At 45.4% G+C, this 23,134-nt stretch overlaps 2 protein-coding genes across 2 annotated transcripts; one reads left to right on the forward strand and one right to left on the reverse strand.

Annotated features, from left to right (window-relative positions):
- Nucleotides 1-5,559: 5,559 nt before the first annotated feature.
- On the reverse strand, nt 5,560-6,947 carry LOC117862143 (xyloglucan endotransglycosylase/hydrolase protein 8). Its single transcript, XM_034745659.2, has 2 exons — nt 6,558-6,947; nt 5,560-6,468 (listed from the first exon to the last, which is right to left on the reverse strand). The coding sequence occupies exons 1-2, from the start codon at nt 6,828-6,830 to the stop codon at nt 5,890-5,892; spliced, it is 852 nt and encodes a 283-aa protein (XP_034601550.2). The 5' UTR covers nt 6,831-6,947; the 3' UTR covers nt 5,560-5,889.
- Nucleotides 6,948-17,259: 10,312 nt separating this feature from the next.
- Nucleotides 17,260-20,890, forward strand: LOC117860255 (uncharacterized). Its single transcript, XM_034743513.2, has 2 exons — nt 17,260-18,740; nt 20,635-20,890. The coding sequence occupies exons 1-2, from the start codon at nt 17,437-17,439 to the stop codon at nt 20,654-20,656; spliced, it is 1,326 nt and encodes a 441-aa protein (XP_034599404.1). The 5' UTR covers nt 17,260-17,436; the 3' UTR covers nt 20,657-20,890.
- The last annotated feature ends 2,244 nt before the right edge of the window (nt 20,891-23,134 follow it).

Consider the following 23,134-nt stretch of genomic DNA (forward strand, 5'->3'; position numbering starts at 1 on the left):
CTAATGATAACATGTTTCTAATAATTATTACCTCCATTCTAAATATAATATGTTTTAATCTTATCCTAAGTCAAGATTTTAAACATTACCAAAAGTGTATACAACGTATACAAAATACCTAATAATTAGATATTGTAGATGTTAGTGCACCTTGCTATAAACATGGTTAGAGTTAGAGAAGTTTGTCTGATGAAAAACCTAAAATATCTTACATTTTGAAACAAATGGAGTAGACTAGAATCATGATAATGGTATCCATATACTTCATTTTATACAAATAGTGGAAAATTCTTATTTCACGTAGGATGATAACTTAATTCATTTTCTTGACCCTGAAAAAGTTTCCCTCCCTAATATAACACCAAGTTCACATGTTCATTCATTATTTGATATTTTCATTAGTTATGTTTGTTAATTTAGGTGAAAATATCTCCAAAACACCTCCAAAAATCACAAAAAAAATTATAGTGATAAAATAAATGAAGATTAACTGACTTTTATTAAAAAAAAACACATGCACCTTTAAGGTTTTAAAATAAAAATTCACCAAACTAGAGTACTTGTAAAACTTATTCACTTTTTATAGCAGCAAACACTTTTAAAAAATTATAGGAAAATAAAAAAATTCCTCATATCAGATGCGGTAATTTATTAAATTATATTCTAGCATAAGTTACATAGAGAATTATGAAGAATAGGAAATTTTAGAAGAACCTCATAATTCGCTATATATCCTGTGATGGTAAACAATTTTATAAGTTACATCTCATTTGAAGAATATTGGTTGTTTCCTAATTATTTTTGGAAAGCACTTTAATGCCATAAAAATTCAAATATTCTTCAAAAGTAGCCGAATTTGTTAAATTTTAATTTGAAAACTACAAAGGTACATGTGTGTTTTTAAGCAAAATGGAATCTTCTACATTTGTTCTATGCCTAGAAAAAGTTTCATAAATTTTGAAGGTGATTTGATGGTTGTTTCGTCTGACTTAACTAATGGAAATGATGAAAATGTTAAATAAAAAATAAAAGTTAGAACTCAGCGTCATATAAGGGACAAAAGAAAATTCCAGGATCAAGAAAGGAATTGAGTCATCTTCTAGTGTCAAATAAGAAATTCTCTTACAAATAACTATGATATTTGTAGATTTGCCTCAACCATGATATTTTGCAAGCTAACCATTCCAATTCAAATATTCAAACATTACCCGTCCACCAGCAATGGTAAGTTGGTTCACTATGGCTCCAAAGTTCCTACTTTATCACACTCACACACTTTTGTGCGTGAGTGTCGTGTAAGAGCGGGCCCACTTCAATTCAAAGGTACTCAATTGAATACCTGTTATTTTTTAAAACAAATTATGCATAGTATATAGTATGTACATGTATTAAAAAAACAAAGAATGACACAAACAAAGAGTAACCAACCACCTCTCCCTACCCCGCTCCTGGCCCAATGGCATCATGGTCCAATTTGGTCTGCCACTCTGCCTTAGCCCAATTCTCTGTTCCTGGCTGTTGTACCGTGTGGCTAAACTATGCTCCTAGCCTCCTCCCGTTCCTTTCAACCTTCCGCTGTTGGAATCAACGGCGGGCAAACCTAGGCGGTCGACCACTGACTGCCACCGTGCCGCGAATGGTGCATGCGTCGAAGGGCGCGATCACACCTCGCACGGAGCATGGAGCGCATCGCGTCACGGACCTTGGACACCACTGCCCTTCTCCGGCAATTATCTGGGCCCACCCCTGGTGTCGTGTACATGTGTGCATGTATAGTTGTCTCTGTCCTATAGTTGTGGAGGAAAAAAATTACTCAATTTCCCTTTTATAGATCACATGCAGACTCAAACTATTTTCCATGTTTGACAAACAAGTAGCCTAAGAAATTGTAGATTATAGCGTACAAATGTGGTATCATTAGATTGGTTTTTTATAGGAGAAGAAATTAAATATGTAGAGGTGGGGGATGTGGTATAAATTTGATGGTCGTGGGCACTGTAAAATAAGAGTAATTTTTTTGCACAAATAAGAGTTATTATTAAAGAGCTGGTCAAATCACATATGGATGAGCAGTTACAATGTTGACCTCTTCTAGTTCCAACCGTGTCCAACGGGGGCTCCTGTACATCGAATGGAAGATAGATCGACCAGCAACTGCGTTGCACGTCCCAGTACGGTGCAACAACACACGCACGCTAGATCCTACGCGCCGGGCATGGCGACCTGCTCCCTCTAGGTCCGTCCGCCAGGGAATGGAATACCCCGACAATCCCGAACCCTAAAACGGATTCCCGGAGCGAGTGGACATCACCGGAGGAGTGAACAGCGGCACGTGCAGAACAGCGGCGGGGTTAGAAAACGAGCGAGGCAGAGGAGGAGGACGGCGTTGGATCCGACGGAGAACAGCTCTTGCACGAATCTCAAACTTTGGAAGTTTCATAGCATCCCCCATTCCCGGTGTCCAACTCCATCCGTTTATTCGGCCCAGTATGGCTGACTACAGAGTGCTCGACAGGTTTTCGAGAAAACATTGTGGCCTGCATGCAGCGCTGAGCGAACGATAGCTTTCTGCTGATTAGATGAAGGCGAATTGGATGCATACTGGAATGAGATCCCACTGCCCCTTGCGTGATGCTGGAGCTGGAGCTGCTCTTTTTCTTTTCTTTTTTTTCCCTTTTTTTTTGCGTTTCACCGAGAACAGAATGGCATTTCCTATGTTGCTTCACTGACCAAGGGCTCTAAGAAAGCGACGTATACGGAGCAGACCCGTGGAATTGTACAGTAACGACATTATATTTGTTGTTACACCACCGTGTGCTCCAAATTAACCTCTCAGGATAATGGAGAAGAGTACAGAAGCAAATAAAAAACCTATCCCAAAAAAAACCAGCATTCGAGGCATGATTTATAGCATGATTAGCCATTAACAAGAGAAGAGTTAGGTCTGAGCATCCATCGTAGTCCAGTGCGGCAGGCAACCTTTATTCCATCACAGGCCCACAGAGCACTCCATTCCCTCATTGAGCGACGGCCCGCCCCCCCATCACAGCTTTCTTGGGCCCCTTGCACAGCAATGCATTCATCTTGACAAGCCAGCCTCGCCATCCTGGGATCTGATACAAGAGAGAGAGATAAGCATGAGCGCATTATTCTGTCGCCCACTGGCCCCAAATCTGGAGCGCTTTTAGATAAGCACCAGATGTGTCTTCGTCGTCGCCGTTGCGCATGTCCCCCCGCAATTCCAGCGTGGAAAGGCACGGGGGCTAGCTCCCCCTTTTATCCATCTCCTTGTCTTGATCAGTTGACATGGTGTGCAGTAACCGCCGTTGCTGCTGCTGTTGTGATATTTGCCTTTACATGATTAGGTGAGCACAATTGGCATGCGATTCGGATGGAATTGACTAGCTTTATTTATTTTCTTCCTTTTTCCAAATGTTATTGCGCACAATTACCAAAAACTGCAGAAGCAAACAGAGCACTACGGCGATGAGTCCCGCATTGCGGTGGCTTTCTCGGTGCGGTGCGGTCTGTTTCTTTCAGGTTCCTGTCGATGCGAGGTCACGCATGGAGGTTTCGATAACTACATGAGCGTGATAATGTTGGATGGTGTCACGATAAGGCTTCGGTTCAGTTGCCGTTGTCAGGTGGAGTGGTATGGCCGCGTTGATGTCCCAATCCAACCGGTTATGTTTGGAGGATCCCAATCCAACCCGACGAGTATAGTTTGCTTTTTTTTTCCTTTTTTTATCTATGACTTCTGGTATCGTAATTTTTTATTTTTCTACTACATTAATAGAAACTCACACTATGTGTGCATGTCGTTAAAAAAACCGCAGAGTTTAGGCCACAAAATGCACCGTTCCTGTTCGAGATCTCCAGCAACATCCAAAAGTGCCCCCACCCCTGCTCTGACTTGCTAGGACTGTGTGACCTAGGAGGAGAAACACGTGACGTGGCTAGGCTCCCAAGGATGGAGCAACATAGTACACCTCGGTGTCTCCGCGCCAGGTTGGCAGGCCCTCAATCTCTATGCTGTCTGTCCACAGCTCTGCAGAAGGATTGGATATTTTGGATGCTGGAGGGCACCTCCGCGGTGGTGGACGGTGTCAGTGGCACAGTTTCCGTCACCTCGACTACGGTAAGAGAGATGGAGGTGCTCACCCACAGTGTCACAATGGTCACGGGTCACCTCACCACGTCTGTCAAAAAGTTTGGCAAAAATATTAGTCTCTGACGTGGCATAAATTAAACGCAAACTTAAGAAACTCTAGTAAATCTAACAATAAATTCGACGAGCAAATCCATTAGGGTACCGACATGGTCTTCTCTCGAGATGCCACTTGACTTCAAGCATCTAAAAAATATATTATCTTAAAAAGAAAAATGTCATAGGTTGTGAAGGTGCATTTATTGGTGAATCTATTACTATCAACCTGATATTGTATCATTGTCAATCTATATAAGTTTTACTATTGATATGAGTTTACCTATTGATCGTCCAAGCTAAGAAAAGTTTTGCTTTGAATAAACTTTAAACTTGTATTTCTATTGAAGGAAGTGCTAGTGAGTACTACTCTCTATTTGAATTTATAAGGCATATTTTGCCTGCATATAAACCAAGAAACCATTCAAGATGACTACACTATTTGTTAATCTTTTTTTCCTCTATGCGAGGCCAACTTTCTTTAATGTGAGAAAGCCTTTAAAAATCAATTGTACCAATAGTTTTTCTTACCAATAGTCCATTCATTTCTGTAACATAAATGTAAGTGGTTTTAATGCAGCTTCTTCTTGCTGCGGCTGCAGTTGGTTTGCAGCCCAGCCGAACGACTGGACGCACAAGTAGCAGAGCTGCTACTAGGCAAAGATCCTCCTTTCCGTTAAGCCATCCCATTCGCAAGTCACGCAGGGCGGCAAGGGCCAGAGAGCTCCTGTAGCGGCTGCTGGCTGCGTGCAGCCGCAGCCGCAGCGCAGCTGCAGCCATTGCTGCTGAGCAGGCCCGTTACCATTAACTGAAATATACATGGAAGTCACCGTTCAGCCTCACTGTCTCAGTCAGGTACTCCACGAATTTGGCAGTTAACGGCGGTGACATGAGGCACGAACTGACCAACCAAACGCAAGATGCGAGTAACGAACATGATGGTAGGTAGCCCTGCCTAGTTGTGCTCCCCTTTTTGTGTACGACTGCAACCGAAACAGGTTGTCACTCGTCCGGCTCCCAGCTGCCGCACACTCACGACAATCACTGCTCCTGCCGTCGCACTCCCCCATCGTTTACCGACCGCATTCATTTATGGTTCCCACGCAGGGCAGGAATCTAATCCGAACCGCGTATCCAGGCAAAAACTTTGAAAACCAAATGGATCTACTCCTCCGAGGAGTTCAAATCAGAGTCAATCGTCAGGGTATTCTTCATTTTTCTTTTGAAAAACTACTGCATGGTAGGTATTCTTTATGGTTTCTCCGTACCTGGCGGCGACTGACACCATGTGCAGGTGCCGGAATAACTAACAAATTCCCAATCTTGTCACTGTTCGATTCACTAGTAGTAGTATATTTGCTCCACGAATTCACCTTTATTATCTGTAATCCCTCTCTCGGTAACAATAACCCAAAGTATAGATAAAAAATAAAAAGAGAGAGAGAACGAAACCAAGAACACTAGGGTGGATGGCAAAATGTACATGGGGGTGGCAAGAAATTGCCGATAGATGCAACATATGTCCTGTCCTGTTCATCGACCAGAGGTGAAGAACAACAAACACCAATGAGGGGATTGGAATCGAGTCATCATCCCTGGAATCAATCAATCAAGAACAATCGGCGGTGGATGTGTAGACGGGGATGATTGGGATGATGAACCGGAGCGAGAAGAATCACAACCAATCAGTGGCGCGAGCACTCGGCGGGGAATCCTTTCGGGAACCTCCAGCCATCCTCGCAGTAGTCGTAGTGCATGTAGTTCTTCTTGGCCCAGGCGACGGTGCCCCACTCGGCGGCGTTGAGCTGCCGGTTCATCCAGCGGTCGGTGCCGGCGGGGCAGGAGAGCGGGCGGCCGTCGCCGTTGGGGGTGCAGGCGTCGGCGTTGTAGCCGCGGTAGGAGACGACGAAGGGGGAGTCGGCCCAGTCGACCTTCACCTTCCCCTGCTGCGTGGCCCAGTAGCTGCCGTCCCAGAGCGTGGCGTGCACGGACATGGGCTTGCCGCCGGGGTACGGGAGGTCGGCGTAGCGCTTGAAGCTCCGGATGAAGAGGTCGTCCACCTTGAAGATGACGTTCTTGTCGTTCCAGATGATGGTGTAGGTGTGGTAGTCGGCCGAGGGGTCGAACCACAGGTAGAACTGGTGCTCCTTCTTGCCGTCGCCGTTGGCCCACACGTTGGTGTTGAGGACAACGGGTTGCCCGCTGCTGTTGCCCATGAACTCCATGTCGATCTCGTCGTGCCCGGGGCCGTCGCCGGAGGTGAGCTGCAAGTAGCAGAAGCATCGGTCTCACGAATCTGAACGATTTATTTGGCTCTCGAATCGAATCATCAGTCGAAACCAAGGTGACTCACGTAGAAGGATGTGACGGTGCCGGCGGAGTTGCGGGGGATGAGCTTCATCTGGATGCTGAACTCGCCGTAGAGGTACTTCTGGCGGGAGCTGAAGGCGCCGCCGGACTGCTGGTTGAGGATGAGCGACGTCACCTGCTGCCCCTGCGAGTTGTAGTCCGCGCGCACGTTGCCGTCGGTCGTGAACTTCTCGTACAGCCACGAGTCCGCCGACGCCGACGCCGCGAGGAGCGCCACCGCCACCGCGACGGACAGAACCCGCCGCGCTAGCGCCATGGATGGGTGGGTGCTCTGCGCTGCTTCTTGGAGGAGTTGGAGGATGAGGAGAGGCTTAGCTGGCTGGCTGGGGTAGTGTGGAGTGTGGACAAGTGCTGTTGGTTCTGTGCGGCCAAGCAGAGGAGGTGGCGCCGGCTTTATACTGCTGGGAGCCTCGGCTTTGGGGGCAGGGCAGGGTACACATTTTGGCTTGGTGATGCGTGGGGCACGGCTCTTTGAGCCTTTTCGCTTGCGGTGTCGGGCGGGCGCGAAGCTTCGGATCGTGACATTCTTGCTAGGATAGGGAGGAGGAGCGGGGGATTGCTGGTTGCCTCTCCGGGATGGGCATGGGCTGGCCGCCACAATCTTCACGCGGACCATTGCACGCTGGCAGAATGCTGCAGACAAGCTGCGTGTAAGGCAGGAACGATAAGCGAGCGTACAAACTGTTGTCGAATCAGATGAAAGATTTTAAAACCGGTATCAATTTTTGAATATTTAAAAGCATACGATCCCTTGAGGATGTGTTAGGCCTAATTTTGGTACTAGAATATTTATTATTTATGTGTTCAGATATTAACAACCTGCAATTTGTCACCTTTTTTTGCAGGAACTGTAATCTGTCACTTCTCATGGTTGGATTGAAATGTGATGATTGTTGATAGGTTTGCTAAACAGATGGAAGTTGGAGGTGTGACTACTTGAATCAATGGGTAATAGCAAAAAAAAAACATTGATCTACTTAAGCAGGAAAGAAAATAATAATACTGACGCTAGTCACAAGCAAGTGATGTTTTGAGTCATGTGCAATTAACCATTACATTTTTTTTTGCAAATTACTACCTAATGTTCTTTCAGATACAAACACATATCAAGATTATTTAGCCTTCTTAATTCATGATTAACAATTTATTCTAAAGATTTGTGGAGCACTACTCAATTTATATTACAGAATACTTTTACATCATGCCAATATTATTATCATGAGTAATACAACTCATGATATATTGACGGTCAAATTATGAGTTTAGAGATCGACTGCACTATGTTTGTATCAGAAAATGGTTTTACAAAGCTGTAGTATTGTAATGTTTTACAAAATAAAGAAATGTCAAATTATCTGTTAACGATGAATCATGACCGGAGTCCTGCGCAAGCACTAAAACTAGAATGGTCGTTCTGATTCTCATAGTTTTCTTAAAGGTTCATTTGGTGTTTTTTTTAAGTTAAATATATCGGCGGTCTCTAACTTGTCTTGCGGTGTCATCTAGGTCAATAAACTCTCAAAATGCATTTTCATGTCTTCAAATTGTCTCAAGGTGTTATCTGAATCCTAAACTCTCAAAGTACATATTTAGACCCCAAACTTGTCCTCGGTTTTCATCCAGGACCCTAAATTCTCAAAATACAGTTTTAAATATTAAAACTTGTCACCTATCGCTGATGGCAATGATTACTCCTCGCTCGTTGCCTTTATAACCACCTTATGCTAGTGATCATGCATATGTTGTTTGGCGCTGGATTGGGAGATCTTAAAATACACTTTGAGAGTTTAAGAACTCGGATGACACCTTGAGATAATTTTGGAGACCTGAAAAATGTGTTTTGAGAGTTTAGCTTGCCTGAACATGTATTTTGAGAGTTTAGGGACCTAGATGACACCCAGTTCAGGAACCACCCAGATATTTTACTCTTTTTTTTACTCAAATACGAATAATTAATCCCCCAAGATTATTGGACTATAACACGTCCTTGTTTCAGTAGCGAAAATAATTAAGCTCCGCAAGATTATTGGACCATAACACGTCCTTGTTTCAGTAGCAAAATCTCTTTTTAATTTGTTACCTTTCCGGAACGTGGCAGCGCGAGAAGTTGTACGAGTCATGAGTGTGGCTTTCGTAGTTGTCGGTCGAGGTCTCCCTGGACGAACAAGTGGCGAGTACATCCCTGGAATAATCCACACCAGACCGCCGGCCGGTGAGTCACGGAGGCCATAACTGCGACGGCAGGCAATGCAATCCCACCGTGGTGACGCGCCCTCTCCGTCGGCGCGCCGGGCACGGAGGACGAGCCAGGCAACCGTCCCCGGTGGCCGGCGATGATGGCGGACGGCCGGGGTTATCCTCCCGGCGATGATTCGTTGCGGATTATTGGCTTCGCGCGCCGCCTCTCGCTCTCAGCCGGAGATCAATCAGGCAGACACTAACGAACTGTGCTAATCCTGATCTCCTTCTTCCTAGTACGTGGACCTGCCTGTGATCACGGGTGGTGCGCGCGGCGGAGGTACGGCGGTGGTTCACGCGTGGCCGTTGCACGCCCGGCGCGGCGCGGCTCTGACCGGCTTGACGGCTGCCGCTGGGCTGTCGCGGTCGTTTGTTCCGTCGGGCCGGGCTCGCTTTCAGGCGCCGCAGGCCGTACACGGATGCGGCAGGAGTTGGTGCCGCGTACGTGTCAGGTGGCCAGGGCATGGGCATGGGTGCCTAACTGTCAGGGTCGGATGCTGGATGATAAGGCCGCCGGCGCCGGTGTGGCTGGCAGCGGCCGTTGCCCGGCGTCCACCGGTAGAGCGGTAGGCTTCCCTGCGCGTCCACGTGGCAGCGCTAGCTGCAAGTGCAAGTGCGTGGGCGTGTCGGTGTGTGATTAGTAGTAAAGTAGCAGGACTGAAACCGTGTCGACACCGGAAAAGGTGCCCCCGGGGTTGCGGTTCTGTACTTGAGTACTGACGGTTTGGTGAAGAACAAGGACCTCCTTACTACCAATCACACACCCGCGAAACCGTGCAATTGGATGGATCATGTAGTCCTCTGCTTTTTTGGCAACAAGTGTGTACTGTAGAACGGGATGAGGATACGATGGAGATGACGAGGCATTGGATTAGCAGGTAGTAGCTCTAGCTCCTCCGGATTTCTCTCAAACGGCACAGCACAGCAGGTAGCCGCTGTTCGGGACCACGGAGAGTCGGAGAGCTAGGACAGGGTACCAAAGCAGAGAGGAGCAGCAGTACACATGCAGTGGTGGCTTGGATCCAGCGGGTATGGAGGACGAAGAACTGGTCAATGGGCATGGAGGCCTGGTTTCACACCTGGTTCACGGATTGCGACGCGTTGCCGCCGCTGGTGGGTGGAAATGGCGCGGCCAGGTAGAGCTGGCATCGGCGCATGGCGGCGGCGGGGCTCGGACGCGGCGAGAGGGAACGTGCGGCGCCGCCAGCGCGCGCGTGGTGTTTCTCGCGGCTTGCTACGAGTACCGAGTGGCCGGGGAGTCAGCCTCTCTGTGCAAACGGAGCATGCTGTGTTTGGTTGGTGAACGCGGCTGGACACGCCGGTGGTCGTCTCCAGCCAGCCAAGGCCAGCTTTCCGATCGAACAAGTAGCTAGACGACGACGACGACGACGACGCGTGCAAGCACAGACGAATTGGACGACGACGCTTTGTGGCTGGGCAGTGGGCACCGCCAACGGTCTGGTTGCTGGTCTCCAATCCCCAGTTCCCAGACTAGTCGTTGCCAAAAGAAAAAAAAAAAGCTGAGTCAGCATGGGTGCAGCGGCAGTGGAATTGTGCATGCGAGAACAAGAGTCAAGAGAGGTCCACTGGCTTTTGAGGTCACGTAACAGGCCGAAGAGGTCATCTTCCACTTTTTCCTAGTGCTTCTGAAACTGTCAAGTACAGTTAACGGTAGTGATTAAGACCGACCAAGAGGGCTACATCGATCACATTTGGTGGCGAGGCTTATCTCTTGCGGTAGTATATATTTTTCGAATGGCTTGTCAAAAAGAAAAAAAAAGAATAATTAAAAAGAGAGAAGGGTGCCTATGCTGTGCAATGGGCCCACCGCTTGAAATGAGTAATGATGCCTTGCGCGCTCGAAATGGAATAGAATCTTGCCTGCCACTAGCAGGATATATCGGTGCTTAGACCTAACTATCACATTCAGAGCATTGTTAATGGAAGGTGCTAGCACAAGCGCTCGATAAAAATGGGAACCACGTGGGCAAGTATGTTGGTGCTGCAACCACGATATCGCGATATCTCATAAAAATTATAGGATGGTTGAAATTTTGAAATTTGTCACCAGAGTCACACCTCTTCTTAGGCGCTCTTCTTTGAGCAGAGATATGCTGTGAATCGATTTTTTCTTGACTTCTATGAAGGCTTGGTTCATCTCGCAGATGTAGGATAAGAGCAAGAGGATGACTCAACCTATGGCCCCAATTGATCTGCTGCACAGATATACTTTGCTCTCTTATGCGGTTATTTATTGGATTTTTAGCTGGCCAATATTAGAAAATCATATGCTTCTTAATCATAAAAGCTGATCTCTTGCTCACTCTGAATGACAGCATTTGTACTCAAGTGTCGTTTGTGTTCCTGTGGCAGAGACCTTTTGATCTCAGGTATTCCTATAATTATGTCTACATAAGTAGCATGTGGCATCAGAGCCAAGAAACTTGACCGATTCAGCAAAATTATAAGTAAATTTTGTATGCAGACTTTTGGTGCTGCTGCTTCCTTGGGCATGTGTGGTTTCTGAAACAACTTAGAGACTTCAAGTATGCCCTCTCAGTATAGGTTTCACACAGCTTTCTTCTTCGGATCATATTAAAAACTTTTCATGCCTCTATGAATCCCTATTTTTATCTGCCACGCCACTTATTCTTTTTTTCTATCCTGCATACAATTGTGCACTTTTATTGTGTATACACACATGATAGTCATTTTCAGTGCCATTTTTATTATGTATTTCCAGCAGAGCAGCATAGTTGATCACCTAATTAAAATACTCATCACAGTAAGAAAGCAGATTGCTCATGGTATGTTGCTAATTTCTCATGAGCTTATAGGTGAATGATCATATGTTTCAATATTCTTCCTCTTAGACTACGCCACATTTTTTTTTAGCTTGGTACATCAAGCTGTGCACAGTAAACATATGAGATACATTCATACCGATTCCATGTCATTATTGGCTTGTTATGTAATTCTTTTCCGTTGGTATGATTGTGAGCACACTTTTGTACATAGTTCATATATATTCGCTGGCAGGATTGAAACTGACATTACTATTCAACTTTATAAATTATTTGAAGGTAAACAAAACCCAGAAAAATCAATTTCATGAATCATTTGCAGGTAAACAAAAACCCAAAAAAAAAGTGTATTCATGATGATTTGTGCATTACACTCCATACAGCTTCCCTCTCCTGCTTCGTACTATTCCACCCTATTCTTCTTGCTGATATGAATTTTCATTGTTTATATTTTTTCAGAACCAAAATGAATGCCCTCTTTCAATTGCTTGCGACCTTGCAGGGAACCAATATAAAGGGCAAGAGTTCCAATTTTAACAGTAACCTTCGAGACTGCATGGTAAAGATAGCATCAGCTATCAGCCTATCGCAGGTTATCAGCTTCCTGGGTGGTACAAATACTGAGATAGTCAGACGGATGCTAAACAGGGACCCCAAAGCATGAATTTTAATTGCGGCGTGACGATGCATAACTTCTTTATGCAACGTCTTGCATATGATTATTTCCTCGTATGGTCCAACTGACAATTCTAATCACACAACTGAAGAATGACTTGCAGTTTTATAAGCAAGGGACAGTTAAGCATAATCAAGACATGACCCACATTTTATAGATGAGAACGTATTTTTCCTTGACATGAACTGCACCAACAAGAGCATGGTCGATATGCACACTTCCCTAATTTCATTACGTTTACTAACAAATCATCTTACCAGCATCTTTCCACCTCTCTACAGTGAAGCAATCAACATCACATAGACAAGTAGTGTAATGCCAACGTTGGTTTCCTCTATGCTATCAACTCAATCATTCCAATGATAAACCTGAACACCGACTTGATAGTCAACAATTATGTTTGATGGTAGTTAATTATGTTGTGAACTACATCTCTATATTGTAAATTGTTTGTGCCTGTTTCGGACGCAACTAGCGTCGAATTAGTAATTTTAAAAATTATTTGAACTTGTTTGTACACTACTGTCGAACTTGGTAGCCCCAAGTTACCTGAAATAATGTTATATGTATTGTGGGTGCCATGCTTGTTTTCATTATCAATTTCTATCGGTTTATGCTATCTTCTACTACATGACATACATGAACATGTAACCGTACAACAATGTGCGCGCATGTAACCTGTACAGAGAGAGCTGAATGCTGTCGACTGCTAGGCCTGGCACGGACTGAAATGTCACTGGTTCAAAAAGAAGCGCGCACAGCTCTCTGCATGACTTTACACCCCTAGCATCATCAGCAACAAATTGGTTACCAGCCATGTCAACATATCAGGACTGCTGCTGCTTTTTCCTGCTGACAATGAAACAGCAGAGCGACAGGTACAGTTAACGGCAGTGAACAGTGATTAAGACCGACCAGGGACTGCGACCCATCTATCTGGTCTCACCAACTGAATTGCAGAATAAATGGATAAAATTCCAGGTAAATGGATTGTCAAAAAAGGCTCATCTCTTCTTGCAGCACTTTTCCCTTTTCAGGTCCCATCACAGAATGGCTTGTCAATCAAAAAGAAAAAGAAAGAAAGAAAGAAAGATGGATGCTGTGCAATGGGTCGAAGAAAGCTGTGATGGGGGCCCATCACTCAACGAGTGAATGATGCCTCGTGGGCTCGAAATGGAATAAAGCTTGCCTGCCCTTAAGCTTAAACCTAATAGTTGAGAAAGATGCTAATCAGGAATCACACTCAAATTAAGGGCCCCTCGCCTGAATGAAAATAGAATAAAGCACAATTATTAAAAAAATAGAATAAAGCAACAAAGTTCCTTCATTCTCAAATGATGAGCGCCAAAAAGAGTTCCCTCCCGCTTCACGCAAGGGAATAACCATGGCCTCAGATGAAGCACTGCCTTTTTAATCCACAGTGTCAACGGTAGACAAGAGATCCATAAAGGAAGCAATGGATTTTTAATCCTGGATATGCAGAGAGACAGATTTGGGCGATCGAGTGAAGAATGCATGACAGTGCGGTTTATCCGTTGTTGTCCTTTCTGGGTCCCAAAAATGGATTGTCAACAGAAAGTGGCTATATGCAATGCAAGGGGGCCAAGCTAGAAAGCTCCTCGCTGAATGAACGATTGAATGAAATGCCTTGTGGGCTAAAGAGGCCGTAAAGAGAGAGTACACAATACTTAGTGGTATATTACTTAGTGGTATATATGATCCAACCGTCGCAATTTAGTCATAATTATCCAGATCCAATTTTTTCGGATCAAATTAGTCCCCCGTACCACTACGGCGCGTTACGGAGTTCTTCCCGGTGTTGCCACCGTCGCAGGGGCCGACCCTTCCGCCGCCGAGATGACTCCTCGGCGGAGTCGCCAATGTTGCGGGCTTGCTACGAACGGAGCTTTCCCGCCGGCGCCGCCACAGCCTCGTATCCCCCGCGGCGCTGACTTGCCGCCACGCTGACGCCGCCAAAGCCTGGAGTCTCCGCCGTTCGGTGTCGTGAGCCAGTGACATCTCCCCGTCGGTGTGCCACAATCCCGGCCGGAGCGCAGCCCTGCAAGGGCCGATTGACTTTTTGGCGTGCGTGGTTGTCAGCGGCGCCACCGGCACGGCTAGTCCTCGTAAGCACCGTGAGGCTTTCCCGACGAATCGAGAACCGGCCAGTCGTGCAGCACCTCCTTGTCCTCAACGCAACCGCCCTGCTGTGCAGCGCCTACCCCTCGATGCCGGCACTGGTCTGCATCCTTTGGCATCATCATCGGTACCCTGCGGGCAGTTTGTTCACAGTTCCGGGGCTGACGCAGGCGGCCTAGCAACTTGGAACAGCGACAACGGCAGTGTCGACTTGCCTTGCCTCTTTCATGAAGGGATTGTTCGGTTTCTCGAGCTAAAGTTTAGTCCGTGTCACATCGAATATTCGGAGGCTAATTAGGAGAATTAAATATAAGTTAATTACAAAACTAATTGCACATATAGAGGCTAAACGGCGAGACAAATCTAGACTAATTAATCCATCATTAGTAAATGTTTACTGTAGCAACACATTGTCAAATCATGGACTAATTAGGCTTAATAGATTCGTCTCGCCGTTTAGCCTCCACTTATGTAATGGGTTTTGTAAATAGTCTACGTTTAATACTTCTAATTAGCATCTAAACATTCGATGTGACGGGTGCTAAAGTTTAGTTTAGGGGGAGGAACCAAACACCCCCTAATTTTGAGAAACTATAAAATGGAATAATGGATGTAGTGCAAAATTACAAATAAGTCATGTGGGTGTGTAGTTTCAGTTCTTGTGGATTTAACAGCAGCATACCACAAAAGATGATGCAGTCATTGCATCTCTTGATTGTCCGAAGGCAAATAAATGTTCAAAAAGGCACGGATAATAACAAGAGATATATCACATGCTTTACTTGTGTATGCAGGCCATGGTGGAGGTGAAGTTTAAGATCTATGTGAATGCAAATAATTCCCTGTGCAGTATACTCAAGGTCGCTTAGTTTCCCTTCTCTTAACACAGAGACGGTGGTTGCGGCCTGCAATCACTAGAATATGTTAACTTGTATTGGTTTCAATTTTGAAAGTCCAAGGAGTGGAATGCTCGGAAGTGAGCCACATGAACCCATGGATACAGTGCCTGTTGTTTTATTTCAGCTTTCATTTTGAGATGAAATTTAAGGCAAGAGCCGAACTCCAGCATGGAGGATAGGAGCCGGTGTTGTAACAATTCACTATACTAGTGTCAAATGTAACATTTGATTCCTTCATTTGTTTAATGAATTTAGAGATGGGGGAATAAAAGAAATATGTTAGACGAACTGCAAATGGGATTGCTAGTTGTCTGTCCTGTGCTTTTCCTTGCTAGATGAAGCACTGCCTTTTTAATCCACAGTGTCAACGGTAGACAAGAGATCCATAAAGGAAGCAACGGATTTTTAATCCTGGATATGCAGAGAGACAGATTTGGACGATCGAGTGAAGAATGCATGACAGTGCGGTTTATCCGTTGTTGTCCTTTCTGGGTCCCAAAAATGGATTGTCAACTGAATGAACGATTGCATGAAATGCCTTGTGGGCTAAAGAGGCTATAAAGAAAGATTGCCTGCCACTAGGAGCATACGCACTGCAACGCCCTAGATGCTTAAACTTAACTGTTACCAAAACAATCAGACCCTAATCATAGCATGATACTCGACAACATGTCTTCATTTGTGACAAATATTTTGTTCACATCTATTTCATATATCGATTGGGTGATGAACATCTGGGAATCATTTTATGGTTCGTTACTATATAGAGGGTTTCCCAGCAAAGATGCATCGATTCGGCGCCATCACAAGGTGTTTCCATGGAAATTAAATATGTCCTTAGCCTATAGGCCTGTGCTTGCTTGCACAAGAACCATTCATCGTTCAAGTACATTTACCTTGCATTGGAAGTATCAGTGGTGTCCTATAATCCTTATTAAACGGATGGTCCGTGTTCCATATATGTCACTTAGCTAGAAAATTTTATTCCTAAAGCAAAAAGAACTCAAAACGTCTTATTCGTTCTTACAAATTGATGAAGTTCAAGAGAAGTATTAAGACGGGAGCATAGAATAGTACAGTTTTTCCACAGCTCATGTTTCTCATCTGAATAAACCTTATAAAACATATGAGGTATCCACACTATCCTGACATGCTAGAATAAAAGAAGCAGATGATACAAGCAACATGGGTAGGAGCCCCAAGGTCAAGCTAAAAGCACGAAAGATATTAAGATAACTAGCTCAGTCCAGCATACAAAAACAATTGAGTAGTCTCATTATTCTTTGTTGCTCGGGAAAGTTGGAAGCACAGCAATAGCCCGATCTTCCGATAGGTATGGATAATTTAATTGGTGGAGAACTCAATATTGATGATCCGGACTTCTAATCAGACACGATTTGAACCCCTGCAACCGCTACACCGCTGCTTCGTTGGTTATCAATCAAGCACAACTCTATTGACCTCGCCAAGAAGGCTTTCCCTACGGGCGAATCGAAGAACACAAACAAGAAAGTATAAACACGCAATCTGAAATTGCAGATGTATATAAAATAGATCCGAGTAAAAGGTTCAAGCTCTCGATTCGAAAAGACTAATCGACACAATCAAGGAGATCAAGAACATGAGCCTTGGATCACAATAAAAGGACTTGTTGTCACAATTACAATGAATCAATCTCAGTTTCTCAATGAAAAACTAAAACTAAATAAAACTCGAGTCTTTCAAGTGGCGGCTACTCTGTTGTCAGAAGAACGCGAATCTTGAAAACATATGGGCCGTTCAAAACCGACGGAAATGAGCCCATATTTATTAGCCGGCTAAATTATACGGAGGAAGAGATTTCAAATGGTGAAAAGGAAAGGAAAAAAAAAAGGCAATCTGGGCTAATCTTTCTACGTGCTGGGCTGATCACATGTGAGCCGATACAGACACGTCAGGCCACCCGCACACACTCCTTCCCACCCGGCCGGGCCCACACGCAGGATTGCAGAGGATAGCTCGAATCAATAGCCAACTCCTCTCGTCGTCCTCGCCTCCAAATCGAGGCATACCCCAAACCCTAGCCATCCCCAATCCGGCCGCCGCGTCTACCGATCCGTTAGATCCATGGCCGCCGCCGCTGCCGGCGACTCCGCTGTACCCAACTGGGTGATGCTGGAGCGCTTGGCCTTCCGGAGGGACGACCCCGCCTCCTTCCGCGAGGACAGGAGGACCTTCGCTTCCGGCACCACCTCCACCGGCACTCAATTCGACGTCTCCTTCATCCTCGCCGAGCCTCCCACCCCCTCGCGCCTCTACCTCTCGTGGCCGGAAGGGCCCAAGCAGGAGAGCCGGGGCCTGGTCATGGCGGCCAACCGCAACCTCGTCCTCCTCAGGCTCGACTCCCTCATCGACGAATCCGATCCTTTCGGGGAGGTAGTGCATGATTACTTCATCTACATAGCTGATCCCTCCTCACAGTGGACACCCCTGCTCAGACGGCTGCCCCCCTGCACCGAGTACGACGATTATTTTGAGAGGCAAGTTACTCGCGTTTTGCCGGCGCTGGCTGTTGGTCTGTTGTGCCATGGCGAAGACGAGTTTGCCGTGGCGCATCTGGACATCAGGTCTCGCAAAAAAAAATCAGGGTCTCGCAAAAAAAAATTACCTATCCAAGCTGAGCTATGCGTGCTACGCTCGTCATTGTCCTGCAGTGATGATGCCAAATGGGAGACCAAGATCCTTCCGATACAGTACCAATACGATGATTTATCCTCTGATTTTCTGTACTGGTCAGTGGATGGTGTAGTTCCCTTCAAGAATGCCTTGTGCTTTGTTAACTACTGTAGAGGCATCCTTTTCTGCGACGGCGTCTTTGAAGACAGCCCCAAGGTCTCCTACATCCGCTTGCCTCTGGATACTTATATCCGAGGGGCTGATGGCGAAGCACGCAAGGGGATGTACCATGGCTTGTGTGTCACTGAAGGTGGCCATCGGTTGGTATTTGTTGATGTTGCCCGTCATGATGGAAAATCTTATGGCCCGAGCATGCCCAACACTGGTTTCACCCTCACCTCCCGGACATTTAAGATGACAGGGAATTGCACCACGCCGTGGCAGTGGAATGAGGATGCTGTTGTCACTTCAGATGAACTATGGCATGCAAACACCATGGAGAGTCTCCCTCATGACATTGTGATGCTCCCATTGCTGAGTATGGATAAGGCCAATGTTGCGCACCTTTCATTGATTGACTGGGATGGTGGATTCTCATTAGTTTCCATCGACTTGAGTAACATGCAAGTGATGGGCCCAGTCATTACATACCTCAAAGGGAAGGATGATACTGCTGATGCTGACATCGTCGAGGAAAAGAAAGGATTAGGTGCACACTTTATTCCATCCGAATTCCCCAAGTTCCTGGATCTCAGGTAACTTCAGCGTTGCCTCCCACTTTTACTTGAGCACAATTTTTTTTCATGCAGCCTTTTGCTCTCTTTTTTTCAGCAGTTAAGGTTTCTGCCATGTTATTCTTGAAACCTTTGAGGAATCAACAGAATGTGCTGGTTGCTGGGAGTAATATGGATCAATGTTTTCAAGTCTTTATGTTGAGTCTAGTCGCTGGGGTACCAACTAGATGGCTAATCGTGACTAGGCAACGATTAAATGGCGATTAGCTATGAGACCAGTCGATCCACCCTTGCCTATAGTAGAGAATGATAGAGTATAACACAAAGGTGACGAACTGATCTCTTGGTTTGAGCCCAACACATAATTGTTTTTTTTGGATTCTTCAATCTGAAAGTGCATAATAGCGTGCCAGCGTTGTGCTTTGTTTCCTTCACTATTTTGATTCTACATGTCAAATTATTGAAAGGTTTTGTTCAGTTACCAACAACATGGATCCTTAGAAGTAGGTGGCACCCAGCGAATCAGCATCATATCGAAGAACCCCTAGGTCTTCTAAACAAACCGGCTGGAATTGTGGAAATCAATTAAACTTAATTATATCCATAGTGCCTTCCTTGTATATCATGTTTCATTCAGCCAGTAGTAACCTCAGCAACTTGACGGTCTTGGGAAATTAGGCAATGGTAGTCTGCCTGAGGTTAATATAGGCCCTTTTTGTATCCGCTTATTTCCTGCTTATCAATGGAAATAAGCGATAAGCCCACCCAAATGCCTAGCTTATTTCCCGCTTACCTCCCAAGCCGCTTAGCCCACAATCTGGAAAACAACTAGCGTCCCGCTTATTCTCTATGCGGTCTTGGGGCCGCTTCTTGGGCAAGCGAAGCGCTTTTTCCTGATACCCTCACCCGTCCGCTGCCTGCCGCCCTCCGACCGTCGTCGGCTCCGTCCGCCGCCCGCCTGCCTCCATCGCTTCCCTGCACAAATCCCATCCAGATCCCGTTGCCATCAGTCACCAGCACTCCTGCCCAGATCCCGTCGCCGCCGGTTCCGTTCGCTGCCCGCCGCCGGCCGACCCTACGCTTGGCCCCCTGTGCTTGGCCTCCGGCCGGCCCTGCTGTTCTTTTTTGTGAAGGAGGTGGCGGAGTGCTGGCCGTCTACTGCTGAGTGTTGGTCGTGAGCAGCATTTGAGCTCGCCGTGCGTGCTGCCGTTGTTGTTGAGAAGGAGCTAGATATGGGTGCATTGCGTCATGTTATTGCTGTCGCTATGGTTCGTGATTCGTTGTTGTACTCATGATGGATGTTTCCATACTAGACCGTTCTGTCATATGAATTTCATATTATTGTAATGAAATTTCTATTTAACAAACTCCAAAAATATTGGAATTATTATCTTCTCCTCAGATTCACAATAAAAATGAGCTATTATCAGCCTCAGGGGCATTCAGGTCAATTTACTAGCCAGGACAGACAATCGACACAAAATAATCAGGATTGCCAAACACCCAGCTTATACAGACAGCGGATTCTCCAGACAGCAGGCAGGCTTTTAAGATAAGCCTGCTTGCCAGATAAGCGAGTTCAGAAAAACGTATACAAACAGGACCATAAATGTTTCACAGCTTATTCTGTTGCCTAACTGTTGCTTGTCACGTTGATCCCAAAATCGACCATAAGCTAAGTTATTTTTTCTTAATGACGTCCGAGGCACCTGAGAATCTTTTATAATTCTTGGTAACCATGGATACTATCAAAATAACTTCAGCAATGGGTGAATCTAAGACTATGGGAAGCCTAAATTTCGATTTGTACAGATTATCTCTGCTGAAAAAAATTATTGAAATCATCAGCATGTGTTGTAGCTGACAATTATTGTTTCCTATTTGTATTGATGAAGTTCTTGCTACTGTATTGCAGGAAGAGAGAGAATCATCCATAAGTCCTGTCACCATATCGGCTGGCCACCGTCGTCATGTGTGTTGCTTCTTCATTTTCCAGTTCTGTTGTGCTGGATTCTACTGCCGACTTTGTTGATTGGCTACTACAATTCTGAGTTTAGTCCTCAGCTTTTGTGTGTTCCCTGCACTTGTGTACTATAAATAGCCAGGAAAAACACCTTTACCCGGCTCATCCGTTGAACTATATGATAATGCTAGATGATGTGTCCATGCCTTACTAACGTCTTCTACATGCCATGCGAGTTAAAAATCCTGCAATCATGTTTCGTGGTAGCAGTTTACCTTTGCACAATGAAACTCCTCACTAAACCACAGTTCAATTTGAGGGACTACTGCGTTGTTTTTACAGGGATCTAATGCCATCAATCAAATTGTAAAATACAGACAGGTACGCGTGGAATGGACACTTGTGTTCATTCAGATTTTTGTGATATTTCATACCTAATGATTACCAGGTTGTCACGCCCCTACATGCAAAATTGGTCTACGAGATGGAATATAAGCTCAAAAGGACGTGAGAGCTGTATTATCATGTAGCTCATGACCTGGCAGAAGTGAATAGTTGCACGAAATACAACATTGCAAACAAGGTTTTTATTCATTTTCTCTGCTGATGGCACATGGTAGCAGAAGCAGTGCCACCAATTGGTGAAAGATTTTCAGTAAACTGAGTGTTTGACAGAACAATATGATGCCACCAAAGCAATCTGCATGAGTTCTCTACCTCCGGAAGTCCAGATGGTTGCTCTGTTTCATTCCTCACCATGGTCATGGCAGGGCGTGATGGCACCCCCCCCCTCCCTAGGCGGGGCGCGGAGGCTGCAGGTTCAACTCAGAGTTTAGACCTTAACTTGTTCGTGAGCAATGCAGAATGCTACAAATGTAATACAGTGGGCATGCATGATGCTGAAACAAACTAGTGCAACTTTTAGTGGAACAATTGATGAATTATGATGTGTTGTCCAAGTAAAGGATCGGTGGTGTTGTTTTGCTGATCTTTTAGCAAAAATCTAGTGATAGTGTGTGGATATATATCCTAAGTTCCTAATAACTCATAGATGAACAATGAATGCTATATTGAATTGAAGCCATGTTTGTTCTATTCAAAATGCAGGGAGCATGCTCGAGCGGGCTTGGGGGGTCATGGAGGGTCTGCTAATGCTGGCACAAAGCCAGACTGGTTCCTTGAAGGGTGAGTAATTAATATCTTTGATTCATCTAAGCAGTGCAAAAGTGATGTGCTTAATGCCTTGGACAATGAAGCACCAGCTACTTCTATGTTTTTTCCACCAAGATTAGCTCATGATTTTGTCACTTTTTCCCACAACCTGCAAGTTTTGAAGCACTTTACTTTTGCCATGTTAGCCAAAATTTGGAGACAAGTACAAAGAGTAAGGATAACCAACTCATTTCTAGTATTGGAGCATCAAAATCTAGTTCTGGAGCATCAAAAAGGTAATACACAGATCTTAAAAAATTGGTCATACTGCTATTGCTATTTTGTTGCTACTGTTATTTTGTTGTCTTTTGTTCAAATCTAGTTCTAGCATACACATGTCAATATCAGATTCAAATGAACCTCCGCCTACTGCTGCTCCAGTCAAGGCAAAGAGCAAAAGGAAAAAGGAGCCTACTAAAATGAAAACCACCATTTCTATACTGCCACTTGACAGCCCTACAATGGGCCAAAAAACAAAAGGGTGGATCCTGCTAGCCCTGCAATGAGCACAAGGAGCAAAAGAAGGCTCAACCTGTGATCCTTATGAATCTATAAATTTGGACTCCGCCATGAATCTTTTTATATATCAACCTTTGTGTGTGAACTTGCATGTGAATTTGAACTCCTATGTGAACTTGCATGTATATGTGGTGCCGTTCTGTGAGCTGTTGCGATAAAAGGAGCTAAGCCTCAGAGCGTTTCCTAGGATCTGAATGAATTTTTCCTTCTTTTTTCTGCTGTCCAGATCTACTTCTGAGGGAGTTGGATATATTCTAAGGTGCTTGCCAGGTGTTCAAGAGAGGATTCTGCTTGTTTTTCGTGCGTGTATAATGGAGCAACAAGTGGAGGAGGCGAACGGAGCAGCGGTGGAGACCTGCCACAGGGTGCTTGCTTTGCAGAAAAAAATCAGAAAAAAAAGGCAGGCAGTCGCGTGCATGCTCCCAGCAAGGAAAATGAGGCAGAAAAAAAACAAAAAAATGGCAGCTGCATGCGCCCGCGCGATCTGCATGCACCGGCCAGTCTGCATGCGTCAGGAGAAGAAGACCCACCTGCACACACCCTCCTTCCCACCCGGCCAGGCCCAGACGCAGGAGACAAGAGATTAAAGAGGATAAATCGAATCAATAGCCAACTCCTCTCGTCGTCCTCCCCTCCAAATCGAGGTATACCCCAAACCCTAGCCATCCCCAATCCGGCCGCCGCGTCTACCGATCCGTTAGATTCATGGCCGCCGCCGCTG

The sequence above is a fragment of the Setaria viridis genome, chromosome 6, assembly GCF_005286985.2.
Source record: "Setaria viridis chromosome 6, Setaria_viridis_v4.0, whole genome shotgun sequence".
NCBI lineage: Eukaryota > Viridiplantae > Streptophyta > Magnoliopsida > Poales > Poaceae > Setaria > Setaria viridis.

Coding starts and splice junctions, on each gene's coding strand:
- LOC117862143 (XM_034745659.2), bottom strand. CDS start 6,830: ATGGCGCTAGCGCGGCGGGTTCTGTCCGTCGCGGTGGCGGTGGCGCTC. Junction 6,469..6,557: donor GCACCGTCACATCCTTCTAC/GTGAGTCACCTT, acceptor TGCTACTTGCAG/CTCACCTCCGGCGACGGCCC.
- LOC117860255 (XM_034743513.2), top strand. CDS start 17,437: ATGGCCGCCGCCGCTGCCGGCGACTCCGCTGTACCCAACTGGGTGATG. Junction 18,741..20,634: donor CCCAAGTTCCTGGATCTCAG/GTAACTTCAGCG, acceptor ACTGTATTGCAG/GAAGAGAGAGAATCATCCAT.